The sequence below is a fragment of the Sciurus carolinensis genome, chromosome 8 (assembly GCF_902686445.1).
Source record: "Sciurus carolinensis chromosome 8, mSciCar1.2, whole genome shotgun sequence".
NCBI lineage: Eukaryota > Metazoa > Chordata > Mammalia > Rodentia > Sciuridae > Sciurus > Sciurus carolinensis.
The window spans coordinates 58,944,557-58,971,574 of record NC_062220.1 but is presented as its reverse complement, the minus strand read 5'-3'; the positions used below and the strand labels follow the sequence as shown (position 1 = coordinate 58,971,574).

Genomic DNA, 27,018 nt, shown 5'->3' with positions numbered 1-27,018 from the left:
CTGTAATGTCAGTGGCTCAAAAGGCTAAGGCAGAAGAATTTCAAGTTCAAAGTCAGCCTCAGCAACTTAGGGAGGCCCTAAGCAACTCAGCAAGACCCTATCTATAAATAAAATATTTAAAATGGCAAGGGATGTGGCTCAGTGGTTAAACACCTCAAGGAAGGAAGGAAGAAAGGATGGGAGGGATGGAGGGAGGGGCAGATAACCTTGTGCTAGTCTATTGATACAACATCGTAATGTGCCTCAATTTCCTAAGGTAAACTCATGTACGATACAAGAATGTATTTGGCAACAGGCTCTCAGAAAAAAATCTCTAAACAAGTAGAAAATAAGAGAAATATGCTTTGTCAAAAAACCAACAAGCTTTTTTCATCCATTTTCATTGCAACATGCACAGGTATTTGGGAAGAAACAGGGGTCCACAGGATGAAAAAATCTGCAATTCTTATTACTTACTACGTAAACATTTGAACTAAAGATAAATGGTATATTCCATCCATTGCCACTGGATATGTTTCAATACAATGAAAATAATTATACTTTTATACTTTGGCATACACCCTGGGATCTGAGATATCAATGGTGATTTCTAAGTCACTTCAGTCCCATAGGCTAAATATACTTTACATAGTTCCCATCCCCACCCACCATTTAGAAGTGTGGAGGAAATTTAACCTGCCCCAGTTATGTATTACGATGTTTTCATCTTGATTCTTGGACATAAGTTGCTTTGGGAATAACAATTTTGCATCCATCTTTTTTATTATTTTATTATTATTATTATTTACAAGTAATCTTGTAATCCATCAAAAGGGAACACCTACCTTCACATTAACAGATTTACTGAAGTGGTCATATAAAAAGTATGCAGTACAGCCTTTTATTACAGTATGGAAATAATTGCCCTGTCAACAGCAAGTGTTTGGATTCATGGCAAATAGTAAATGTTCTATGGAGAATACACTAAAGGCCAAATTTGCTTGTAAATAACATAAAATCCTTGTTAGGAACAGCATGCAACAATCAAATAGGAGGCTCCCTTCAAACCAAATGATTATGATTACTCAAAGAAAAAGGCCATTGCTTCCCAACAGGTAGATCAGAAGACAAGCATATAAGTAGAGCATACCCCATATCATTTCAATGTGAAGTCACTTAATGTATAATCTTCTGTTTTAGCTTTTTTAATGCCATTTTCAAACTGAAATCAGCAAATTTAATTATCTTTAATACCCACATCGATTAAACTAGAGCTACTCAGGTTGTGTTCTCCAGATCCTGCCAATCCATGAACTGCTTCTACCAGTTCACAAGGAAAGTATAGAAATTAATAGTGATTGGACTTTTATAACACTTTGAGAAAGTAATTTTGTGAAGTTTCAGTCTAATTATTTTAAAACAAAATTTATATTTTGTGTTTTAACTTCATTTTTCCTTTAGTTGATTTTCATTGCATTTCACAAGAATACACCTTTGCAATGGACATGAAATAGGACTAGGGATGTAGTTCAGTGGTAGAGCACTTGCCTTACAAGCATGAAGCCCTGAGTTCAATTTTTAGGACTGCAAAAGCAAACAAACAAAAGAGCCAATGGACATGAAATTTACTAAATAAATAAACCCTGTGCCTCTAACTGAGTTACTGTGAACAGCACTGAATTAGCAGTTACTCTGGCCAAAGTCCCCTGGTGTTAGCAAATTAATTAGTGTTAAAGGTATAAGAAGACAGATCTTGAACAAATCAACTAGCAGTGTACTTGGAAAATGAAGGGACCAGGTATGCACAGGGCAGCAAAGGAGCACTGTATGCTACAAGCAGGGGCCATTTTAGGTTACCTTATAGAGCACCCAGTACTTGAGTAATATGAAAAAAGCATTTTCATCATTTTTTTTTTTTTTGAAAAGCAGAATTCACTATTCACTGGAGGAAGATCATTAATACTTTATAAGCTGGGTATCAGCGAACATTCCCATTCCATATAATACACATTTAAGAAATAGATTCTGATTAGTATTTTAAAGAGTTGCCAAGTTTATACAGGCAGGGCAAGGTATAGAATTCAAGAGAGACCCACATATAAACTTTAATTTGAAATATCTCAATCTTTGACATTTCAGAAGAATTGTTTTACATTTTTTTTGCACTTCTATTGATAAGAATAGAATAATTTGGCTTAAACCAGAACATAGAGAATTCTTCTTTATACAAGGGGGAATATCCAGCTAATGCTGACAGCATGCTTGATGAGTAGCTAATGAACTGCTGGAATTCACTTTCCTTCAGGATGGATCAGAACCAGTGTGACAACACAGTTTACCTGGACACAAAAGGAGGACTGGTTGACTGATGCTTCAGAGTGTTCCCTAAGTGAGTGAGAAAGGAAGGAATATTGACATTTTCTGGGGCTTTTTGGTGGTTGAGGATGCCTGCCTAATAACAAACCTATGGTAAGCAGAATTCTAAGATATCTCCATGATCCTTACCTGCTGGACAAGCCAGTCCCCTGGAGTACGTGATTAGAAAGGATGTCAGCGCTATGATCAGGTTATATTATGTGACAATGGCAAAGGGATTCTGTAAATGTAATTAAGATCACAAATCATTTAACTTTGAGTTAATAAAAAGTGAAAGCATAATGGGTAGCTTAACTTAATCAGTTAATGGCCCTTAAAAGAAGTGCCAGGTCGCCTTTCCGATGCAAGAGATTTTCTTGCTAGTCTTGAAGAAATAAGTTGCTGCTTTGTGAGAAGACATTTTAATAGGGCCTCAACAAACACAGGAGCCTGAAAGAGGAGCAGAAAGGAGTCTTCTAAAGGAATGTAGGCCAGGCAAATTCTTATTGCAGCTTTGAGAGACCCTGAACAAAAGGGTCACCATGACGTCTCGCCCCGGAAATTTTGAGATGACAAATGTTTTTAGCCATCATGTTTGTGGTAATATGTTATACAGTGTAGAATATGTGAAAACAATAAATAAATAAATAAGCGTATATTACTGAATTTTAAACATGGGATTCATCTTTTCTATCTTTAAATAAAATGTTTCATGACATTCTGTCTGATTTGTTTGATTTACAACTTAAAATTAGTGGTCAGTTTTGTATTTCATATATATATTCATATTCATATATATATATAAAACCATATATATATGTGTATATATAAAATCTGATTCACATCCTTCCACTTACATATTGGGTATTTAACAGCTTTTCTAACTCCTATTTAATCTCTAGGTAGAAAGCTAATCAATGAGTCGCAATGAAAAGTCATACATAATACGGCAATTATTGCTTATATAGTTTAAAAGTTATTGTTTTCAGAGTTTCCAACACTAACAAGAAAGATACTGTCACGTGAGAATATGTAGAGTCTCTTTTACAGACCAAAATCATCAGGTGACAATAGGCAACTAAAATTGTTTTTCTACAAACAAGAATGCAAAGTCAATGGCTTCATTAGATATTACTTAAAGTCAATGACTTCATCATATATTATCTAATATACCCTTGAATCAGAAACAGAAAGAAACTTAGTATTGTGGTAGAATTTAATGCAATTTGGTGGTCACACAATGTTCAGAAGGGAAAGAAACATCCAACTTGCACCATTTTGGCTTTCAGAATGATCATGAGAGAGGAAACAAAGACGGGGGTGGGGTGGAGAATAACCTTTTCAGCAAGATACCCACAGGCAACTGGAATGCTCAAGTACCAAGAAAGATCTAATTTATGGTCACTAGACACATGAATGGCAATTATATAACAACTAAGACCACGCTTTTAGGAAACAGTTGGGAGGTGACCAATTAGCTGTTACAGCTAAAGTCAGGGATTCTTCCCCACAGTATGTTACCAAGATAGGTCCCACCTGGACTTAGTGTGAGTAGCAAACAGAAACCCAGGTCACCTGGCTCCACTAAATTCTCCTGTTTTTAAACAAATTATGTTTGTTCAGTGCATCCTAGGTATAGATGCTTGACCTGAGCTAACATATTTTAATCCTCTGAAGTTTTAATCCTCTCCCTATGAAATTCTATCAATGGGAAGCTAAACTCATTCAAGTTACCCAGCTAACACATTGCAGAGATGAACTTTGAATCCACACTGTTAACCAACCAGCCAAATTCCCTGAGAGAATTAAATCCTAACATTCAAAAGAATCTACTTCTTAAGAAATTAACATCTCCATGCCTCTGGAATTGTGCGTGTTAGTTAAGAAGTATTTTGAGAACTGGAAAAAACAGTCCCTCAACTACCCATCTAGCTCATGGTTCAGAAAGGCAGTAACCACACCACATGTTGCCACTTTTTGGAATTGCAAGTACGTGCTTGGTAGTCAGTACAAGATATAAGAAAGCTGCTTTGATGATAATTTAGCTTGGAACCAACATCTAGATCCACTGAAGATGCAGGGGAGCTGTGCATCTTGATATGAATCTGTTCTAATTTGGTAAGCAGAGAGGTTATGGATCCAACTGGCAGCTAATGAAGCTTGCCATTTCTTCCAGTGATGTACAACCCAGCCTCAGACAAAAGTCATGAGACACAGCATAAGAAATCGAAAAGAGGACTTCAGGACACTGAACAAGGAACTAGCTGCGGTGTTTTATATTTTTACTTGGTCCCCGCTTCCCATGCCCATTCCAGGGAAGAGTTACTCCTGGTGCTCTAATCTGCTTAATACAAAGAGCGGAAGAGATTACTTAGCAAAAATCAGCCTTAATGATCTCAACAGATTCCTCCAGGAGTGGATTAGAACTACCAGAAAAACCTCCAGGTCAAATGGCTCCACATTAGAATTTTTTAAAAGATAACAGAAACCAACACTTTCCATGCTTTGCTTAATAAATTTAGTGGAATATACATATTCAAGTACTTGATGGTCATATGAGTATATAACACACACAGAATTCAACAGACCCAGAAATGGTAGGACCAAATCCAAGACTTATAGCCCTCAAATGGTCCCTCTGTCATGGTCATTTACACTCAGGGACTCAGCTGGCTTTTAGACACCACACAGACAGGTTGTGTCACATTTGATAATTTAAGGAGATGAATGATCTCATCCAATTATCATGCATGGTTTAGTTTGTGATGAGTTACCATTCCCCTATGTTTATTTATTACCACTGAGAATTAATATAAATTTTAAACAATTACTCACTGGTAGGCCTTTACACCCATGTATCAACCCCCTGGGAACTAAGCAACACATGCACAATAAAATTCTGCTTATGAAAGTTAATTGTGATTTCTACATTTACTTTAACAGGGAAATCAGGTGTTTGGAGACACAACCAAGCATTCAATATGTTTAATTTAGAGCAATCTGCACACCCTTCACTGTGCCCACCCTCCTACCCCTTTGCATGGCCCATTTGCTCATCTCATAACATTTTTGCAGATGCAAATTTAAGTCAATTCTAATATTATGTCCTGGCAAATAAAGGCTGGTATTTTTAAAGTGACAGACATTAGAATTTCACACATTCCTTTCTGTGGCAAATGTCAAAATGACTGCCACAAAAAGGCGGGTTCCTGGCAGATGAAAACCTGCTGCTTCAGAGGTTATCATCCAGTTGTACTCCTGACTCAAGGTATTAAGTCTAGCTTAATCTAAAACAACTTTCTTCCCAAATCGATTCGAAATTTGTAGTAGAAATTTTAAGTGTTTCATTTCTACCAGTAAGAGAACAGTGTTTGTAAAAGGCTCAACAGACATTTACACTGAAGAATGAAAGGGTGGGGTTAAATAAGTGTAACTAATCATCAGTTGGATGAGTCAAGTAAAAATTGGCCTTTTTGGGGTCTGCTCTTCACAGATTTTTGCTGACTTCTGTGTTAGTTGCTAAAAATACAATTGGTCTTAATTTTACTATCCTGCCCTCAATTTGTAGGGCTGTCTGGAATTGTTTCTATAAACATCATGAATAGATTGCTTTCTTAAATTTCAAATATTCTATTTGGAAGCTTAAAACACACATCTTTGACAATGAGAGGTTATCAGTGGCAAAGTTAACACTTTTAAAAATGATTCCATCTCCTGTGACACGATACTCATACAACAGGCGCCAGCTGAAATGTCAAGATGAAACACAGCAAACCCCTTTGTGGTTCTGCTTCCTCCTGGTCCCTTTTAGGACCTGGGTTCTATCTTTAACCTAGAGATGGAACACTGCCCCTACTCTGGCCTGCACGCACTTCACTGCATCTTCCTCTTCATTTTTTTATGATAAATGGCTACACACATCTTAGGAAGAGACTTTAAGGCCTGCTATGCGTTCATTGTTTTCCCACTCATTTCAAATTTTTCTCATGGCCCAAATGATAGATGAGCACAATAATCTAGCTCACATAGATTCACTTTTCATCAATGCATGAGTTCTTAAAAGCAAAAAATTACACAAAGTTCAAATAATAAAGTCTATCCATTGATAACAGTTCTTTATGCACTCTTTCCTTTGATCCTTCCAAAAACACTGTGCAGAATACAGGATGCAATAATAATATCCTTGCTGTGAATATGGAGAAATTGAGATTTAGAGTAAGTTTGGCTCTCCTTTACAGTGATTCCTTCTCTCCCTCCATCTTATTATCACAATATGCAGCCAGGTGAGATATTGAATGCTGATACCTCAAAGCCCTGCAAAGGGCAACAAAGCACAGCAGGTAAACAGGAGTCCTGAACCAAGCTGCTCCAGAACAAATTTGAGCTCAAACAAAATTCCAAAACATTCTTTATACTCTAAACTTAAGTTTCCTCATCTATAACACAGACATGATAGTAAGATTTATCTTAGAAGACTAGCTTGAAGCTTCAATGCATTTAAAAACATGGAAGGTATTAATTCATGGTTGTCTGGCCTAAAGAAGAGCTCACAAATGTCAGAGTAATATTATAATAACTGAAGGATGACTGTTAGTCATTATGAGTGTTCAGCCACTCTGCAGATAGAGACATCAAAATTAACTCTTACTTGAGCTATGAGTAACTATGGGAGAGAGGAAAAAAAAAAAGTAAAGTCACAAAAGGGAAATAAATAGCCCACTCTAACTCTTTTCATCTCTTGCCACAAACCACAAGGGTGGTTTTTCCACACTGAACCGTACCAATGAGATCAAGATTGATTCTTGGATTTGCCGGCATTTGCAATCCTCACCATTCATTCATTCATCTTGGAAACTCAGGGAACTGCTGTGAAAGCAGCTGCCAGTAATTTCCAGGCCTTCAGGAGACCTGAGATGCCTCAGTAAGGGCTGACCAGAGAAATGCTTTGCAGGAATATTCTGTCAGTGGTTTGTTATCTTAGTTTATTATTTTGTTTTCTTGACAAGAATCTATTTCAAGATAGGATATGGGGCCAGGGGAGGCAGGAAGCACCAAAAGAGTGAGGCAGTGAACCACTTCTATCTGCCCAAAAGTTATAAATACTAACGTTAAATAGCCAAAGCCAAGAACTATCTGTTCTTTTTTTTTCCTTTTCACTAATATTACTGTAACATATTTTGTTCCAAGTACATACAGTAAATTTAATGACATCATTAGAACTACATGGATCTTCAAGATGATAATCTCTCCTAGGAAAGAAGTCAACAAAAAATAAAGACAAAAGAAAATCAAACGTTGTTGTGTCCTAAAGGGAACAGAGTAGAATCCTGTTACCACCATGTTAACGAAAATTAATTCTAGTCCATGCATCTCGAATTTTAAATATTACTAATGTATTAAATTCTGAATCATGCCATTCCTTCTTGAGAATGGAATGTGCAATTAGATCATTCCTACAAACACATCTCTTGTAAATTAAAATTACATCTATCCTATATTCTAACCATCTGCTTTAATTCTCAAGGCTATTTCATATTTCAAAAGTTGCTTTGTAAGTCATGTTTTTAGTCTTGATTCCTTTCTCACCTGCCTCTATCAGAACATTCACACATCAATCATGACCTCTCTCCTGCTTTCATCTCTCTACCATTTGGTTCACCTCCTCTCAAATGCTCAAATCTTTCTCTGGTAACTTTTAGCTTTGTGAACAACTTTCCCCACCCACTAGGCCCTTTTCCAGAAAATTGACTCTTCCAACATCCATGGAAATAGCCACTGGCCTTTTGCAATGTAATACCTCCTAGTGAGATCGGGTCAGGAATAGCGAAATAGCCAAAACTCAGGCAACTAGTGTCACTTTTCCAAATCCCATCTCCTGGCCACAACTGACTGGGTTGTCAGTGGCCATCACCCACCTTCAGACTACCTGTTTGGGTCTAGGATCCTAGGCTTAAGGTAGTTCAAAATTTCAATGGAGAAAACACAATCCCTCTCAATCATTCAAAATGAGGAGCACTTGGAAGCAGATAAAGATAATTTGCATAGAAAAAGAACAGGTAACACAAAATAGTAGAGATGAACTTGAGAGATGATTCTGTAGGTAGTCTTACCCTATTCTGCAATTGTTGGAAAATACCTGGACTTAATTTCATGATTGCTCATCCCATCTTCTCTACCATTTAAAAAAATATTTCCCTTTATGGTTTAAGATAGACCTATGGTTTTCTTCTACTTGTAATTGCAAATAGCCTAATATAACTCTTATGCTTAAAACTAAAGAATCCCAAATGCCTTACTTAGCCTGCCTTCCTCTGAATTTACTCTCACTTTCCTCAAATTGCCAAATTCTTGAAAGAGCAATCTGCATTTGCTGTCTCCTTATTTTCAACTTTTATCAACTCCTCAAGCCAGTGAAACCATGCTTCTGTTCCCAACACTACTGACATTGCTCCTTAATGTCACTGTCCTGAAACATCCATAATGAAGTCATCTTGTTTGACCTCTCTACAAAATGCAACTGTAGATCGAGGTTCTTCTGAAACTCAGTGCCTATCACAGTGGACACTAAATAAATATTAGCTAAACAAATGAATGAACCCATCCTCTGTCTTCAAAGATACTGTTTTCCAAATTTGCCTCCAAACTCCCTTCAGATACATATTTCTGAGGGCCAGACAGATACCTAGAAGATGCTGAAACTCAAAATGTTCAACAATGCACCTATTACTACATCCCCAACACCAAACTGCTATTCCTCCTGCACTTTCTAGTCTCTAAGGTTTAATGAAACATGACCTGTCAAAGATTGGCATCGTCTTCAATGCTTCTCTGACTCTGCAAATCCCATAATCACCAAGGCCTGAAATTTTACTTCTACACTGTATTTCGAAGCTGTACCATGTTTTAAGTGCCACTATTCTTTTACAGAATGTGAGCATCTCTCTTTCAGTGACTGCTGTAATAGGCTTCTATACCTTTGTCACAAATACTGGCCCTCTTTAAATCCACCTTCTACATACTATGATTCAAAATCTACTTTTTTTTTTTTTTTTTTTTTTTTTTTTTTAAATGCCAACAGCAACAGAGGATGAAGACCAATCTTTGTTTTGGTACACAGAGCAGAGCTACTGCAAATGTTTTTGTGCTGTGAGCACTACTCACTCCTTCTTTGGTCTTAATGCAAGAAGTGTATAACATAGACTCAAGCCAATAGTCCAATCAGCATCTCTTCCCACACATGGGATACATGCCTAACAAAGGACAGACTATGCTTTTTTGAACACACAATATGCCCATTGCTTGGTCTAACTTTTGACTGTTTCACACTCAGCTGGGAGTGGTGAATATCTTCCATGGAGACTCACTTCATCAATTTGTATTCTCAGTACATAGTCCAGTGCAGCATGCAATTTGCACTGAATAATATTAATTGCATTAATTGTTGGATTAAATTATATTTGATGTTAAAAATATTTGAAGCATGGGACATTAAAAGAGACAGTGTGAACTAAAGCCATTTCTAAAGATTAGATGTATTATTTACATAGAGACCTAAATATTGGTAAGGGCACTACCTAGAAGACTGCCTATCTACAAGTTATTTCATTACTTGTAAACGAGTAGAAAAAATAATTACTAACAGAATTTCATTCTTGATAATTAGCAAAGAAGTTTTTATTAAAATGTCATATTACTATTTCCTTTTCAATGAATATTTCCCCAGGGTTTTAATTTAAAAGAATTTTTTAAGTACTTTTATTTTTTGAGATCCAGACAATTTTATTATCTTTATTCCCTAATGTGAATTTCCATATCTGAATATTTAGGTTCCTAAAAATGAATATTATACTTAGTGAACAGCATTTCAAGTATAACCAAGCTCACATAGGAAATGGGGGAAAAAGAAAAGAAAATAGGAAAGGTAATCAACTGCTACCTTTAGCACTGTTAATGTATTTTTGCACCAGATAAATATGCATGCTCCCTTCTCTGTCCCAATTCTCATAGCATTTTCACCACAAGTCCTGTTGATCACTTTCTAAAAACAAGTAATTTTCTCAGTGAGCTTGACCCCATTTATGTTATTGAGCTATTCCTCTTTTAACTCTCAAACTATGGCTTTATTGTTTAACCATCCCTTTATATGGCCTGACAGTACACATCTTAGAACAGAACAATTTTATTAGTTCATTCCTGTCTTTTCCCTAATGATTCCCAGAGTATGTGGGCAAATGTCAAAAGAAACAATTGTCTAGACTGTTGGACAATTTTGACGGAAGTGTCAATTCAGTGCTACAGATTTATCTGTTATCAACAATTCCCCTTGGAAGGAAACATCTGATAGTTCAGAGGAAATCCGCTCAGTGACTGTAGATTCAATTGAAAGGACCCAAAATTAAGGTCTGATCAGGGATAACTCGGGAGACAGCAGACCAAAAATTCACCATTTAATTTGAGGTTCTATGCAAATAATAAATTATGATTAGTAGTAATTATATGCAAATATGAATATGAAATAGAAATGAAGAATGAATTATTTGAATAAAAGAATAACAGAAGAAATTTTCATTATTTGCCAGAAGACCACTATAGTAAACTTTAAATGACTCAGGAAAAAAAAACCACTTAAAATAGTAAAATTATTCCCCGAACTAAAACATTTAAAATGGCCAACACCATTATTTTCTACTGCCATCATTTCTAGTTTAAGTTGTTCTTCCACTTGTGATATAGGATTTTAAATGCATCCTAATTTTTTTAATCCACAGAGCATATGGTTTTAAAAAAATCAGCAGAAGCAAATGTTAAAATAACATTTAGCCAGAAATATCCCACATTCATATTCAAAGAGAACTTCAAATATTGCTTTATATATAACAGCCTGTTTCTGAATTATTGAAATTAAAAATAAAAATGTGCTGGTAGATGGGCACCATAATATCAATCTTTTCCTTGCTTATAACCTCATTAGAATGTGCACAAGTGAGTGGCAATTTTTAAAAGAGCAATGGTCATTTTCTTGACTCACTTTAAAAAATTTGCTAATACTAAATTCCTGGGAACTGAATTACTATGAAAGATATAAAGCCTACCTGGAAGGGATACGTTGAAGTTAATGTTTCAAAAATACAAGTTTCAAAACATGCACATTTGCCTTCATTCCTAAAACATCCCACTGCTGTATATGTTTAATTCTTACAAAGTTCAAAGTATACCATATCTAAATGCAAAAATAAAACTGCTTACTATGCAAAGAACATTTTAATAGGTGCTTAAGATTCTAAATGCAAGAGTTTCTTTTCAATACTTATTTTGTTTAAAAGATGGTACCACTATCTTTAGAAAGCATTCCTTTTGTTACTCATCAATTACATTAACTCTACTCCATAGGATGTGTTTCAAGTTGCTTTAGTATACAATTTCTCATTTCATTCTCTTAACAAATTACTCTTAAATGCTGGTGTTATAAAAAACTTTGTGATTTAAACCCAAAGACAGTTATAGATTGGTAGAAATCTTATAGCATGAAATTCATTAATAAACTTACCTTATAGAGGTTTTTACCCTAGCAAACCAATGGGGGTTTAAAAAAACTATGTGTGTGCACATGCATAATATTACCTATTAATTAGTATACTACAATTATGTAAATGACACAAATTATCTACTTATACAATGTTAATCTTTTTGGACACTCAAGGAAAAGGTGAGAAATATAGCATGTTTATCATCCTTCTATTCACAAAGTGCAACTCAATTGACATTGAAGTCAACTCCCTTTTTCTTTCAACTCTATAAACAATATGACAGTACTGTTTTCATGTTTCAGTGCACACAAAAGAAAACATGAATCATATGCAAGCGACACTGCCATCACAGCAAAGTTCCAAGTTGACTGGAAAGAATGGTAAGAAAGGTCTGAAAAGAATTGTGGTATTGCTTGTAGACAGTCCATGAAAAGCAGGACTGATCCACACACTTAGTGACACAGTGTCTGATGCACACTGTAAGCTTTAAGCAAATGTGGGGTGGATATAATGGAACAAAATCAGTTTTCCACAGCAAGCAGCTTACCTGCTTGTTGAAATGCTACTTGGACAGCTCTTTTAAAGTGAATAATGGAAGACTATCACTTGAAAAACAGTAACATTTTACTCTTTAGAAATACTGAAACAAATTCTGATTTTTTTTCAAAATTCTATGTATGTTTATGTTAGAACTATTTATGTCCAAATATAATAAGACACCAAAGGATATCAATAAATTGTCTAATTTGCCAAAAATATATTTCACTTCACCCATCTAAAAGTTAAGGTTTGAAAATACATACTAGGAAATGAGATGTGACTTAAGAAAGGTTACTGTCTTGGAAATTTGCCTCTGAACTGAAAAATAGGGAAAAGAAGCAAAACTCATGTAGGTATTTTATATAATGATACTCCAGATATACAAATTAAATAATAGTTTGTTGTTAGCACAATATTTTAAATTATTTTTAAAATTCCTAAATGCATTGTCATTTCTTATGAATATGCACTCCTAAAAGAAAATATCAAATTTGAATATAATATATAATTGGCATTTTTTAATGTTCTTGAAAAAAATAAAGTGTGTAAGTGTAAAAGAAAGAGTAGTTCTTTGTTACTGCTATTGATGTTGGAAAAATACTAGAAAGCTATCTAGGCAGCCAGGTTTCTTTGAAGAAAAAGAGTGATAAGTTTTCATCTATTTTCAAAATGAACCACTTGCTTTATATTCTGGCTTTATGTGTATTTATTAGGCTAAAATTAATGAAACCATGAAAACAATAATAAAGGTGGATTTTATTTATGCCATATAAGCTTATTCTTATCTTTCCAAAATACTTTTCTTTAAATTATATCAATTTCAGTCTACCTATGCCCATTGAAATGCCAATGAAAATAGTTACAAATATATCTACACATAATAACAACAAATTTAACATTATGTCACTACTTATATGGAAAAACATGTCTAATATTGCATATTTAAAACATACACCTGTGGAATAATAAATGTAGTTAGTTGGTTAAGCTAAATGAAAACAAATTAAATATCTGAACAAAGGATTTACTAATGTTCATTGTTTTTAGGCTTTATCTTATATTTAATATCTTATCACATTTAATCATAAAGCACATTTCCTTGTGTATAGAATAACTACATGTCATTCTTAATGCATGAGATAAATTCATTCCAGTACCATGATATATAGAAATTTGTTTTCTATTGTCTTTTAAATACAAATTTATCTTTTAACAATTTTTTCGTAAGTATTTAATCCTCAAAAGTACTGCCCTTTTGTGAGATTTTATGGTTAGTTCCTGTAGCTATCTCTAATAATTAATTATACATTGACACCATTACACAGTTTATGTTAAAACCCCATGTAGTAATGGATTTTCAACCAATTATTGTTGACTGGCATCTGGATATGACTGAGATAAAAGTTTAATATGAACAATATAACTATGAGACTTAAAAAAAAACTGGACTTACAAATAGATTCTAAAATTAAGGACAGATTTAAATTAACATTACAATACTGGCTATCATACATGTAATCCTGAATTTTAAAACAGATATGTCTTAATATATATGCCAAGAAATTATAGAAAAAGAGAACTACTGTTTTTAAAAACTACATTTTAAAACACTAATATAACATCTGCATTCTATAATATGAAAACAATGTTTTATCCATTTAAACACAGACCAATATGCGTTAGGTGGTTTCTACCAAATTGCAAAATTGTTTCACACCTTATTGGGACAAATATTTCCAAAACAAACATCTAGCACAAAGAAAGAATTGTATAGAAATTCCTTTTTCTGGAAAAAATAAAATAAAAAAAACTCAAGTTATTTTAGTGTTAATTCTTAGAATAGTTTAACAACTATTTTAATACAGGACAGTATGTTATATCAGAATATTGGTTAAACCAAAGAGCAAAAAAATCAGATATTTAGAATGACACATAACTTATGTTTAATTACAGTAAAACTTAAGTTCTTCATACTATGGTAAATACTAAAAAAACTTTGAATTACTAATTGTAATTCAGGTCAAACTCCAATTAGTGCCTAATTAATTTTATAGTGTATTAATAGCTTGTTCTTCCTCTTTTGATGATAAGACCTTCTCATATTTCTTTTTCTCTGAAAAATAAAATTGTCAAGAATTTACCAATCATTTCCAGAGAAATTTACACACAGAAGCACAATAATTTGCCTTTAGTAATTGCTAGTCATTGTATTCAGTTTTTATAAACCTGATTTTTTTTTCCCAAAAGACTGGAGATTTATCTCGATAAACACTGCATATGATATCTTTTTATGCATGAAAAGCAACTGGTACTACATCTTGATGAAATTAATGCCACATTTTTTTTTAATTTCAAAGTTTATTCTAAAAGCAAACATGAAGTACAAATGTCACTTCTCCTTTCCTCAGAAGATGGTGTTACTAACTTTTCAAGTAAATAACTGCAGATGCAGAAGCCTTCCAAAAATATTAATATTACTTACATGAGAGTGGCTTAGAGCTACAAAATCTGTTCTCAGTTCAGGAAATAAGGCTTCATATAATCAGAATATATCTGTATTTTCAGTGTCAAATAATATTCAAATCTTTTCAAAGGAAAGAAATTGTGGTGCCCTAATTCCCATTTTTGTCCACTATTTATTCTCTTTCTTGTCCCTAATAAGTTTCTGACCATGAAAATTGTGTTATTTTAATTTTAGGAAAGCATTTACTGCAAATATTATTTTTACAATTAGAATCTTTACATTAATATTTACCATAGTATGTTCAGGAACAAAAGGTTTATTTAGAAAAGCCATAATCTTCCCCAATGTGATGATGCAGTCCTCCCAAGTAATAGAAATACGGATTGTCAGTTTCAGATAATACTTTAAAAACATATGATCTGAACTCATTTAGAATGTGACTCTTTGAAAAAGGTACTACTCATTTGACACAAAATGCAAACAAGTCACTTAAGTTTTCACTTAACAGGCCAAGCTACACAAAGACTAAAAAAATTTAAATGAAAGTATGATTTTTTAATAAGAGTGAAGGACTTTGAAACATCTTAAGGGAATTCTTACACTTTTTATGTTTTAAAAATATCTAGTTGGAACATTCTGCCAATTAAACAAAGATCTGCCGATGACATTTATCCTCTCACTTCATAACAAAAAAAGATATGCAATCATTTTTATGGAAGATTATCTAAAGAGGAACGATACTATAAATCAATGACAAAAAATATTAGACACTCTCCTTCTCCAGGTTAGAATATCCATCCTCTAGACTCTTGCCCTGACATCTAAGGTAATAAATACAGCTGAATTTTAAATAATAGCTTTAGGGTTTCAGTCCATAAAGATGCACTGTTGGTATCCACCAAAACTCCAGTATTCAGCACTCCGCCAACAAAGGACAGCAAATAATTCCCAGCAGCATAAATACCGGGAAGGCTACCTTGGGCTTTGTTTTTGTTATGTAAAATGCATTAAAGTGACTCATCCACTTAAGATTACCTACTCTTAGAAGCTTTAAAGTAGCTTCAAGAACTAAAATAAATGCTTTCCCAGAATGCCTGATAGGCTATTCAGAGCATTTAAAAATATGTATATATTTGTATGTGCCACTGAATTTGATTCTTTATTGCAGCCTAAGAGAGAATTGTTGTATTTCATTCCCTTCCTGCCGTGTGACTATAGTTACCTTTCAACACTCTATTTCCAGAATAGCAACGAGTTTTTTTTTTTTTTATTTAAAAGTTATTTTAGAAATGTTAAAAATAGGGAAAAAATTGCAGGAGACTGTGGAAACAGTCCCTCCCTAAAAGAATAGGGGTTCTTTTCATTCTAAGAACAGGAAACCGCGTGTCTGTCAGCACTTAGTTGTTTCCAATGAAAGGTTAGGGAGGTTGGATTGCATAGCCCAGGACCTGTAAGCCCCGGGGTGGACATCACGCTGTGCTGCGGGGAGCAAGCACACCTCGGGTCCTAAAGGCTGTGGAAGTGCGCCCAAGAATTTGGGATCTAAATGAGTTTGGACACTAGAGCAATTGGAGATCATCCCTGAGGCCAAGTGAGGGAGAAGTCCACGCTACCCTGGCAAGCCGAAATTAACTATTTGTAAAATACTTAACCAAAACACAACTTTTTATTTAAGTGGGTTTGATGACAGCGGATACATGACTGGAAACTTTTCCCCCAGTCCAGTTCAACTCTTGAGTTTCTAGAATCCTTTTCAGAGATGGGCTGAGGCACCAGGAGTCGGCGACCGACGTTTCCCGGGACAGCTCGGCCCCCGGCGCTCGGCAGCGCTCAGGCTCCGGAGACGCCGGTTCGGAGCGCATTCCAGCCGCAAGCCGCGCACACCGCCGGCTCGCTCGGCCTCTCCAGATCCGAGCCCGTTCGCCTGCCGCTCGCTCCCCACCCCCACGGGCAGAAAAGCTCCGCGACTCGGGAACCGACCCCCGCCTCCAGCTCCCGCGGCATCCCCCGGCCCGCGCTCCCCGCCCTGCCCGGCCCGCCGACTTACGTGACGGCTGAAGGGAACGGTTCCTCGGACGAGGGGCCGATCAGCAAAGATTGGAAAAGTGTCAGAGTCAAGGCCAGCAGGCAGCCAGCAGCCATCTTCGCGATCGAAGATCAATCCCCCCTCCCTCCCCAGCTGGGGGAAGGAGCGGTGCTGGAAACCGCGGGCGGCGGAAAGGGAGCACGCTCTCCCAGACCGCCGACGTCTGGAGGGCTGGCGCGCCTGGGGCCCGCGGCGTGGAGTGGCTCGGGGAACCGCTAGGACGAAGCCGGGTGCCGGGGAAGGGGCGGTGGCGGGAGGACCCACTAGCGCGTCTCGGCTGCTCCGCGCCGCGGCTGCCTCGCCTCCCTCCCCTCCGCCGCCATCAAGGGCGACTTTGGAAACAGTCCTCGGCAAGCCTGCCGGCGCTCGCGCGCTCTCGCTCTCCCTCTCGGTTTCCTCCCTGATTTATTCCCCTGATTGCCGAGGCAAAGGAGGAGGCGGAGGCGGGGGCGGAGGAGGGGTGACGGCGCTGGGGAGGGGTGGGGGTGAATGCAGGAATGGGGGAATGGCAGGCAGGCAGGGAGACTTGTGGAAGAGAGGCTCCGTCTGGCTTCTCTCGGCTAGTCAGAGGGAGGTGGCTGGGGGTGGGCAGCGGGAGGGCTGGGCGTCAGAGCAGTCGGGCGGAGACCGGCCGGGAGCAGCCCTCCATACAAGGCAGAAAGGAACTCCCAAAGTCGGCGTGGGTTTGCTCCTGCCGCCCGGCGTGCGGAGGGGGAGCGGACCCAGCCCCGCGGGGCTCCCGGGGGACAACCAGCCGCCCGGCGGGCATCCACAGGCTGCAGAGGCTCCAGCTGAGCACTTGGCTCGTGTCTTCCGGGCTTATTTTTTGCACGCGCGAGCAGCGTTCCCCCAACCCTTCTCCCAGGCGCAGAATCCACTGCCTGCCTAGGAATCGTGAAGTGATTTGACAACAAATGTAGGAGGGGTTTGTGTTGCATTTTTAAAGCACCACTATTGACTTTCTACCAGGTGGCACTATTTGCCTGTGTGCCAGAGGTTAGAGCCTTTGGCGGGACTTGGTACTAATTGTGCCAGAATTGTACGAATGGACTAGGCTTACCTGACGAGGGCTGAGCTAGGGACAGATAAAAATGGATGTGATGCTGTAAAATCTCCCCAGTCCTGCCTTTCTGTAGGACAGAGCGGTAGAGGGTCGAATTCTCCATCTATAGTGGACAGTGCTGTGAGAAGGGCTTTGTAAGGTCCTAATGAACCGGCCTCCAAAAGGGTCCCACTGGGCTGCCACAGCCTCTGCCTTGCCTGAAAAGGTTGTCGCAAGGTATAGTTACCGTGTCAAAGTGAAGGCAGAGAAAGGGTAAGCCTCAGGAACAGGTGGCACTCTGCAAAAGCGCCTGAAATGTGGAGGAGGAATTAAGGGAGGGGGAGAGTACTAGGGAGTAGAAATGCCGGCTGGTTCTACCTCCACCCTCCGGAGAAGCGGCTGGCAGGGCTGCGCAGGCCTTCTAGAAAGAACTGAGGGGTCTTCATTAGGCCTCTCCTGTCCAGTACAGGCCTCCTTCCAGGAGGGACCTGGTCGGCAAAGGGTAGAAAACCTTGAGGATCTTCCAACAGTATATGGGAACACTTTTGACATGAAGCACAGTTTATACAACTCCTGATAAGAAGGAAAATGACCACTCTGAAAATTTGAAAAATTAGTAATTATCGGGGAAACTTTAATTAGCTAATTTTTAATTAGCCACCCCCCTTGTTCTAGTAAGAGCTTATAAAAGGAGCAAGTCCCTTATTAATTCGGAAATAATGTTTCAGTTCTCCCAGAGTGACCTGTCAAAACGAAGGATGGTGATGGTGATGGTGATTGATGATGATGATGATGATGATGATTACTGGCCAAATTTTAAAAACATTTGTGATTCTTCCCCTTCCCCCCCCCCCCCCCCCCCCCGTAGCCCTTCTTTTTTCTGCCTTATTTGTTTTCTTTATGTCCTCTGCATCTCTATCTTGCTCTTTGTTTCTTTCTTCCTACTCTGAGTGGTCTCACAAAAGGCACCCCGGCGCGACTTAACTTAGTTTGTTTTGTGCTAGGCAGACAGAGTGCGGCAGCAGGAGCTGCACCAATGAGGGATGAAGTGGGATGTAATGGGATTGAATCCTAGAGCTGGGGAAGGACATTTTATATGACTGAAGATCGCTTTCCACTCCAAAATTAGACAACCAAATAGTCCAAATCCATCATTTTTTCAATTTTTAATTATTCAAAGGCAGATTTTCTTCCCCAGCATGAGAATTAAAAAGAAGAAAATTAGATGCCTATTATTGTCTACTTGATATGTTGGTATTATAATTGGCTCAGTACATAAAAATATCATTATAAAATATTCGGTCGACTATTTCATTAATGACTCCAGACTTCCTCCTATGGTACACCATTTCCAATTTCATATCTTTAGGAGAAAAGGCTTAAAGAATAAAAGAATGTAATAAACTTCTTTGGAAGGTAAGTCAGGCTTTATTATTAACTTTGTTGGCCTTTGAGTCAAATCTCAATTTCTTTGGATCACTCTGATGAAGCACTGTGTTCTCCAATATCTGAAGCGGTGGAAGAAAGATATTGCTTCTACAATTCTTATTGAAAGGGATGGTTATCAACTGTAAGCCTAAATCATTGTTTAATATTCTGTAGTGAGGTTTGCTATTAATTGCTTTTTATGAACCTAAATCTTTCTAATGGGAATATTCAAAATGTGGTTTTTATTTTTTAGGTATGATAACTAAAACAAGACCATTCCTACAACATAGCTTTATGTTTCTGTTGGATTAATTTAGCCTTCTTCACTGCCTTTTTTTTTTTTTTTTTTAGCTTAGTTCAGTTATTTTGGGAAATTCCATGAAAATCATATTCCATTAATTTTAATAAATTTTTGCTAAATCACCAAGATATGTCTTTCAAAATAAAATGTTTACCAATCATAAGGATTAATGATAAAAAAATCCTGTTGCATTATGAGCTCTAAATGAGCAAGAAGTCACAAATCAATACCTACTATCCATTTAAGATAAATATTTTAATTAGAATATAAATGAGTAAAGTATTACAGGAGATTTTTATATTTAATCAATTTAGATGATGTCAAAAAGATTTAATTCATGCAAAATGTTGTGTTTGGCTTAGAACAAATTTATGATGTGTAATTTTTGGCTAATTCTCAATTGTTATATTAATAAAAGCCAAATTTAAAGACAAATGGACAGAAAGCTTCAACTGTCTTACCTCCTTAGGGAATACACTTAGAAGATGGGAATAAGAAAGAAATCAACTCAGAAGTATCAGTTCCCAGGAGAATGGTTAAGAGGATATACAGTGATTTTTAAGTCAGAGTTCATTTTTGGTATTTTTAAAGAAAAGAGCATATAGAGGCCTTCATGTTTAAAAAATGGAGAAAAAAACTATTCTAAATTAGGAAACCTGGTCAAACATTTTCCACAAACAAGACAATTATGTAGGAGTTATTTTTCCTTCACCCAAGATATTGACAGATATGACATTAAACTTTTGTGGAAAAAAATTCTTTCCTAAATGGACACAAAGTAACATTTAACAAGTATTTATTGAAGGTTTACTGTTTGACCATCAGAGTACTATATTGGCAAACTTATACTGGTTACATATTTTGACAAATTAGGTGTTATATTTCAAAATACTATCATTTCTTCAACCAATCAATACCTTTCTTTTTAATCTACTTTCACTCTCTGCTAACCATAGAATATTTTATTGGATTTTTTATTGTTTTATTTTTGCTCTTCCTCTTCCTCTCCCCCATTAAATGCAAACACACCTCAGAAGAGAAAAAAATAAAAGAAATTAGGGCATAAACCATGACTTTATATTAAAAAAATAAAAACTATTTGACTCTAAAATCTAGTTTGTATGGTAAGATCCTTCTTTACAAATCTAGAATTGTTTTAACTGTAAGTTATAGCACAAAGGCATATAGACTCCATTTACTTAGGCCTACATAGACATCAGGCAGTAGAAAACTCAGTTGTTTGTGCAGATATTCACTAGCAACAAAAGATCTTTTTCTAGTCAGTGGTAAGAGGTAATAGTAAAAACTAAAATAACCAAAACTAATAACTGCTGACACTCTTTCCAGTGTCTTGAATTTTATGGATACAGCCTTCCATGAAGAAGACAAAGATCATCTATTAACATTATTCTTGTGATGCTAGATTTTTCACATGCTCTAAACATAGTAATACACCATTATAACCTAGTTATTTCTATAAAAATATGGACATGTTTGGACCAAGTTCACCTTCAGAATGATCTAACTCGGTAAGTACATCACATGCACTCAATCTGTTACAAGGTTGTCTGTAGAAGCACCATAAAATAATGTTGCTAAGAGTTTCTCCCTCTGCAGTAATCAGCATGGGAGAGAAAATAAGAGAGCAAAAATGTTAGTTTTGTTGCCACATATTTTAGATTTATATGTTTAAAATGTCTCTTTATTACAAAGAGTACATGAACATCTGAACATACAGGAAAAGAGTTAAACTGCTATATTCCACTGATAGATGAGTAAAATAGAGATCTTGTAATGTCATTTATAACAGATGGGAGATGTAAACTTTTAAGTTTCATATTTGGAAACATGTAAAAATCAATATAGAGCACATAGTGTCCAGCAATAGTATTTTATTCAATATGTATAACATGGTAGGGTATAATTCCTAAGGTTACTGATAATTTGGCAAAAAATACTGTAATGCCTAAGCAATAGAAGGATACTGTTATCTGATGCTCTATCATGATTATATCATCAAATTAATAGTATATAAACATTGCATATCTTTAAAACTAAGAACAGGATTTAAATAATTCTGTTGTAAAATAGCTTGTGTTGTCTACAATTGGAATTTATACATTATTGATTTTCTTTGTCTTATTCACATGTCTTTACATTTATCACTAGGTTGGCCCATTCTTTCTGATTCTCTCAATGTCCATAGCTAGCTAGAAGAATTGATTTAATACATTTGCCAAACTCAGTGAAGATGGTCGAAGGAAAAACAGTAAGACTTTCAAGTTGAGAGTATTTATCACTTGAATGCTACTGCATATAATTAGCAGTCTTTCCTATAGAGAACAAGAACGTTTCTGGGTGGCAGAGCTCTGTGTACATTTAATCACCTTTCTCTGTTAGATAAATGATTATCTGGAAATTCCTTATATTCAAAATATAGTGCTTTTCAAAAGATTATTTGAATACTTTTGGGTTTCCTTTTTCTTCTCCTTTAAACTTTCGTTTTTATTTCTCAAAATATGTTCAATTTTTATCATTCAAAAATAACAAAGTACTTATCAAAGATGAACTGTTACCCTACACCTAGTTAAGGTTAAACACTGTGTCCACACTTCAGTTTTAACAAATACCCATGGTTCATCAGTTCAGGAACAGAAGTCAGTTCTGTCCATTTTTCTTTTCTTCCCCAAGTTAACCAGCTGGCCCACTCCACCCCTTCTCCACCCCTTCTTTTGATCTTTTTCTTTCCCAAGAGGCAATAGTTGCCTCTTAAGACATTACCAAAAGAGGGGCTTCTATTTTTAATTGTAAGGCAAAAGGAAGTAGAAAAATTAGAAAAGGCAAAGATAAATTATCCAAAGAAGAGAAAACTGGATACATGAATGAAGAACAATATGAAAGAAAGGATGTTTGTTCATACAACACAGATAAATACCAGTGAAAAAAGAGGTAAAACAGAGTCAGCAAGAAACAATGAAGGTCAAAACTGGCAGCATAAATGGGACAAACAAGTAGGGCAACTTACTTTTCTTCAATATTCAATCAACTAATGTTTTGTTGATAAATATTATAATATTTTTACTAATATATGGCTACTATCCACCAATTTTACAGAAAATATGAATAATTGTTGAAGATCTTTTTTCTAATTTAATTGTAGACCAGGTTTTATAATGTTAATATTTAATCACTTATATAAAAAAGCAACATAATATGCAAAGAATTGTATTGGCTACAACAACTACAACACGTATACAAATCCTCTATACACTTGATAGACCCAAACCTACATTTAACATTTAGAATTTTTATATGAAGTAAGAAAATATCATAATCCATTTCCTATAGAACATTAATTTATATAGAAGAATTTATTCTAGTAAATCACTCATAAGTTTTAATGAACCTGTATTCATTTTCAACCTTCAGAAACACTTTCTCCCTGTACCTTTTTTCAGAAAAAATTCACCAATAATGGAATGGTGTAAATGGTATCTGGAAGAAAGGGCAACAAAGACTTAGCTGCTTCAATGACTCTCTTACCACCTAAAAATTGTTCACATTTAGATGATGTTCAGGAGCCCTGGCCTAAGTATCACAGATCTTGGGCTCCTTCCCACTCTTACATTAATGCATTCTTAGAAAAGTTTAACCGATTCATCTCATAGTTCTCCATTAAATACTCAAAATCTTAATTCCAGTTATTCTTCTGATTCTTGAAATCATTAAAACTCCTCCTTTAACTCTGGATAAATAATACTAACATGCAGTGCTGTGTTAGAAATGGCAGGCATAGCTAACTACAGAAATTAGTTCTGCCATCGATATGAAGGAGCTATGATTTGAACTCAGGCTCTTTCTCAGATATCCTGACTCAATCGTTTTCTCATATGGTCTTCCCCTTGCTCTGATAATTGATAGCTTAAAAATAATAGGCTAAATTACTTAACCTTCCTAAGCCTCTGTTTTCAATTTTTTTAAAAATGAGAATGCTGTTAGGATTAAAGGACATAACTGAATTTTTAATTCTACAACCATGGCTATGTACAGTCAGGGATATTGAAGTACAGATGAAGTACATAGTCATGCAAGGTGAAAGATTCCTTCATCTCTCTGAAGAGTTGAAATCTTTTTATAACAAAACATTGTAAATAAGATTAATCAATTAACTGTAAGAACAATGAACTGCTATGCAGTATACATTTAATGAATCTTAGAGTACACATGTGTTCTAAGAAGGTACCACTACTTTTTTCAATCTTAGGAAATTTATCTGTATATGCTTTCAAATATAGATGACATTAATACACAATGATCTATAGAGATGAGTGATTTTAAAAAGAGCATATAATAAGTAAAATGTGGTCTAAGAATAAACAAACCATTGCCAAGGCACATTTTTTTAGGCAGATATAACTGGGAATGAATTTATTAGAAATATATGAGTTTTTTCCCAAATACATTATTTTAATAGTTTAATTGATATATAATTCATATGTCATTACAATTCACCCATTTAAAGTATATGTTCCAATGACTTTTAGTATTTTAGAAAAAATTTCACTCATTTTATTTAAAAATATCAATTATTACATATTTAAGCTAGGATAGTATTTGATAAGACCTATAAATATTGACTACACATACATGTGGCAAATACCAATTCAATTTAACATTAATGTTAGGTAATTTTTAATGACTTTGGCATTTAAGTCAAACTAATTCCTAATAACTAGGGTTTGTCCATATGTAAAACCTTAGCCTCTCTCCTCCAGGTAGCCTACCTTAAGCAGTTAATCACTATGAAAACTTGTAGTTAGCTTATATAAAAAATAATTATTATTTGGGTTCTGTGTGGCAGATGCACGTGAAAACAATATAATTATCATTCAGATTGGAACATGTCCCTATTTCTTTATTTGTTTTCATTTGTGTAAATGTATGGAGTTTATGTTGTCATCTTTTACTTGTACAGTGAGAACAGTATTTATGATATTGAAGTATGGGAGGCTGTAAATGGCATTTGCATTCATCAGATACATCAACTCTACTTCTCATTTAATCACTGGCTAGAGATATTTATTGCTTCATGCACTATTCTTCCATAAACAGCAATACCTCAGTAGGACACTTGCATACTCCTGATGATTTTTCCCTTTCAATGTAGATGAGAAAAACTGAAATGTTTTTTAGAAATAAAAGTCTTACCTCAATCAAATAAATGGGAAGCTTTACAAAATGAAAATGGCAATACTAAAAAATATCAGATCAATAATATTTATAACTAAGTGCATTTCATCTTGATATCTTCTATTTGATCCTCAAATATACCTATATGTGAAGGATTTATTTTATTTCTCAATGAAATATTAAGACAACAAGCTGATTTTAGTGTTTTAAGAAAAATTTTTAAAATTTCAAGTAAAATCACTTCCTAAAATATTTTATATTATAATAGTAATCATAATTAAAATTACAGATAATTGCCAATTTATAAACATGTTTTCTGAATGATTATTTTTATATCAGTGTTTTGACAAACAGATTGCATCTTCTCATAGAAAGAACATGTGGATTCTAATTGAGAACCTGAACATGCATTCATATTTCTACATAGCTTCAATTACTCAATTTAGAATCACTATCTCTAGTCAGTCTACTAGGCTTCAAATAATATTTAAATTAAAACCTTGGAAATATTGATTGATTGATGTGGGTTGATGGTCATCATTTAATTTCATTAATAACATCAAGAAGATGTATTATACTTCATTAAGAGAAAAACCACATTCTGTTTTACACATGTAGCATATACATGCAAATACAGATTGGAAACCTGAAAATTGTCTGATGCGCACTAGAAATTTAATTGTGTGTCTTTATTCGCTTATTTACACATTTTCTCAGTAAGTCATATATTCTTTTTATTTTAATCATTTACTTATGATATCAACTTAAATGCAAAATATTTTGTAGGAATCATATGGCTCATAAATTTAATATATATTTCTACTTGACACCCAGAAATTGGCTTAAATGTGATTTGTGCGTGATATATAAATGATTAGATATCAATTTACTTTTTAGTATTATTATATGTAGTACCCTTAGTTATTAAACAAAAGAAAAGCTTTAACATGTGAAACATGTCCAGAATTCCAAGTCAAAAATTCCTAGTGGGAATCTAAATAGAGCTGTTGTTTTAGAAAAGATTAACAGAGTTACCATATGCCCAGCAATTCTACTCCTAGATATTTACCAAAGAGATGAAAACAGGTTCACAGAAAAACATACACAAAATATTCGTAGGAATAATATCCATAATAAAAGAAACGAGGCAAATGGTTATGAAATGATGAATTGATAAACACCATGTGATATATCCATTCCATAAAACGTTATTTGGCAATAAAAATGAAGTATTGATAACGTGTGGCAACATAGATGAATCTTGAAAACATGCCAAGTAAAAGAGGCCACTCATGAAAGACCACAAATTGTACAATTATATTTATATGAAATGTCCAAGTAGGAAAATCCACAGAGAGAAAATAAGGTTTGGCTAAGGCTGGGGTGGAGTGTTAGAGAAAAATGGAGGGAGACAGTTACCACTAGTAGGTTTGGAATTTCTTTTGGGGTGATGATATGTTCTAAGATGGGGGTTATGATTGCACAAATTTGTAAATATACAAACTGTTGAATCATGAATCTTGACAATGTTGCCTTTAGTCAAGTACCTAGGCTGTAGTAGGTACTCAATAAGTGTATTACGAAGAAAAAGTAAGGAAAGTGAAAAGCATTACATACAAGAAAAATTTATCAAAATTTGGTATTGTGTCTGACAAAAGTAAACCAAAGATAATCAAAATGTATTCTACTTATCCACCTTCAAACCAAGATGGATTCCTGAGAGGATACTTGTTCTTATCAAGTATCAATTGTGGAGTGGCTTGTCTTCTAAGTAATTTGAAAGACTATTCAGTGAGATAGAGGCTGGGATGAGGTGCTGCTGGTAGAAAACTCCAGCGACAACAGAAGGTTCTACCTGCAACTTTATAGCTACAGTGCCATTCATGCCCGTTAGTGGTTCTCCAGTTTGAACGTGCATCATAAATCCCCGGAAGACCTGTTAAACACAGATCACTGGTCCCCAAGCCTTGAGTTTTTGATTTAGTAGGCCTGAATAGAACCCAAGAACTTACATGTCTAACAAATTTTCAAGTGCTAATGATTCTGCTGGTCAGAGGCTATTATTTAAGGACTGTCGTAAACAAAACAAACCTCTCATACATACAT

General features: G+C 35.4%; 1 protein-coding gene across 12 annotated transcripts in view; it reads right to left on the bottom strand.

The window, feature by feature from the left end:
• Positions 1-17,497, bottom strand: part of Cacna2d1 (calcium voltage-gated channel auxiliary subunit alpha2delta 1) — a 460,852-nt gene extending 443,355 nt beyond the window's left edge. For 7 of the 12 annotated variants that reach the window (XM_047560217.1, XM_047560221.1, XM_047560219.1 and 4 more), the window contains exon 1: positions 16,913-17,496. Coding sequence is in view for 6 of the 12 variants with exons in the window: in XM_047560219.1 (XP_047416175.1) it covers positions 16,913-17,007 (95 nt within the window). In the remaining 6 variants the exon portion in view is untranslated. Of the gene's footprint in view, positions 1-16,912 lie in introns of all 12 variants that reach the window. The other 5 variants (XM_047560214.1, XM_047560216.1, XM_047560218.1 and 2 more) reach the window with 2 other exon arrangements.
• Between the last annotated feature and the right edge of the window lie 9,521 nt (positions 17,498-27,018).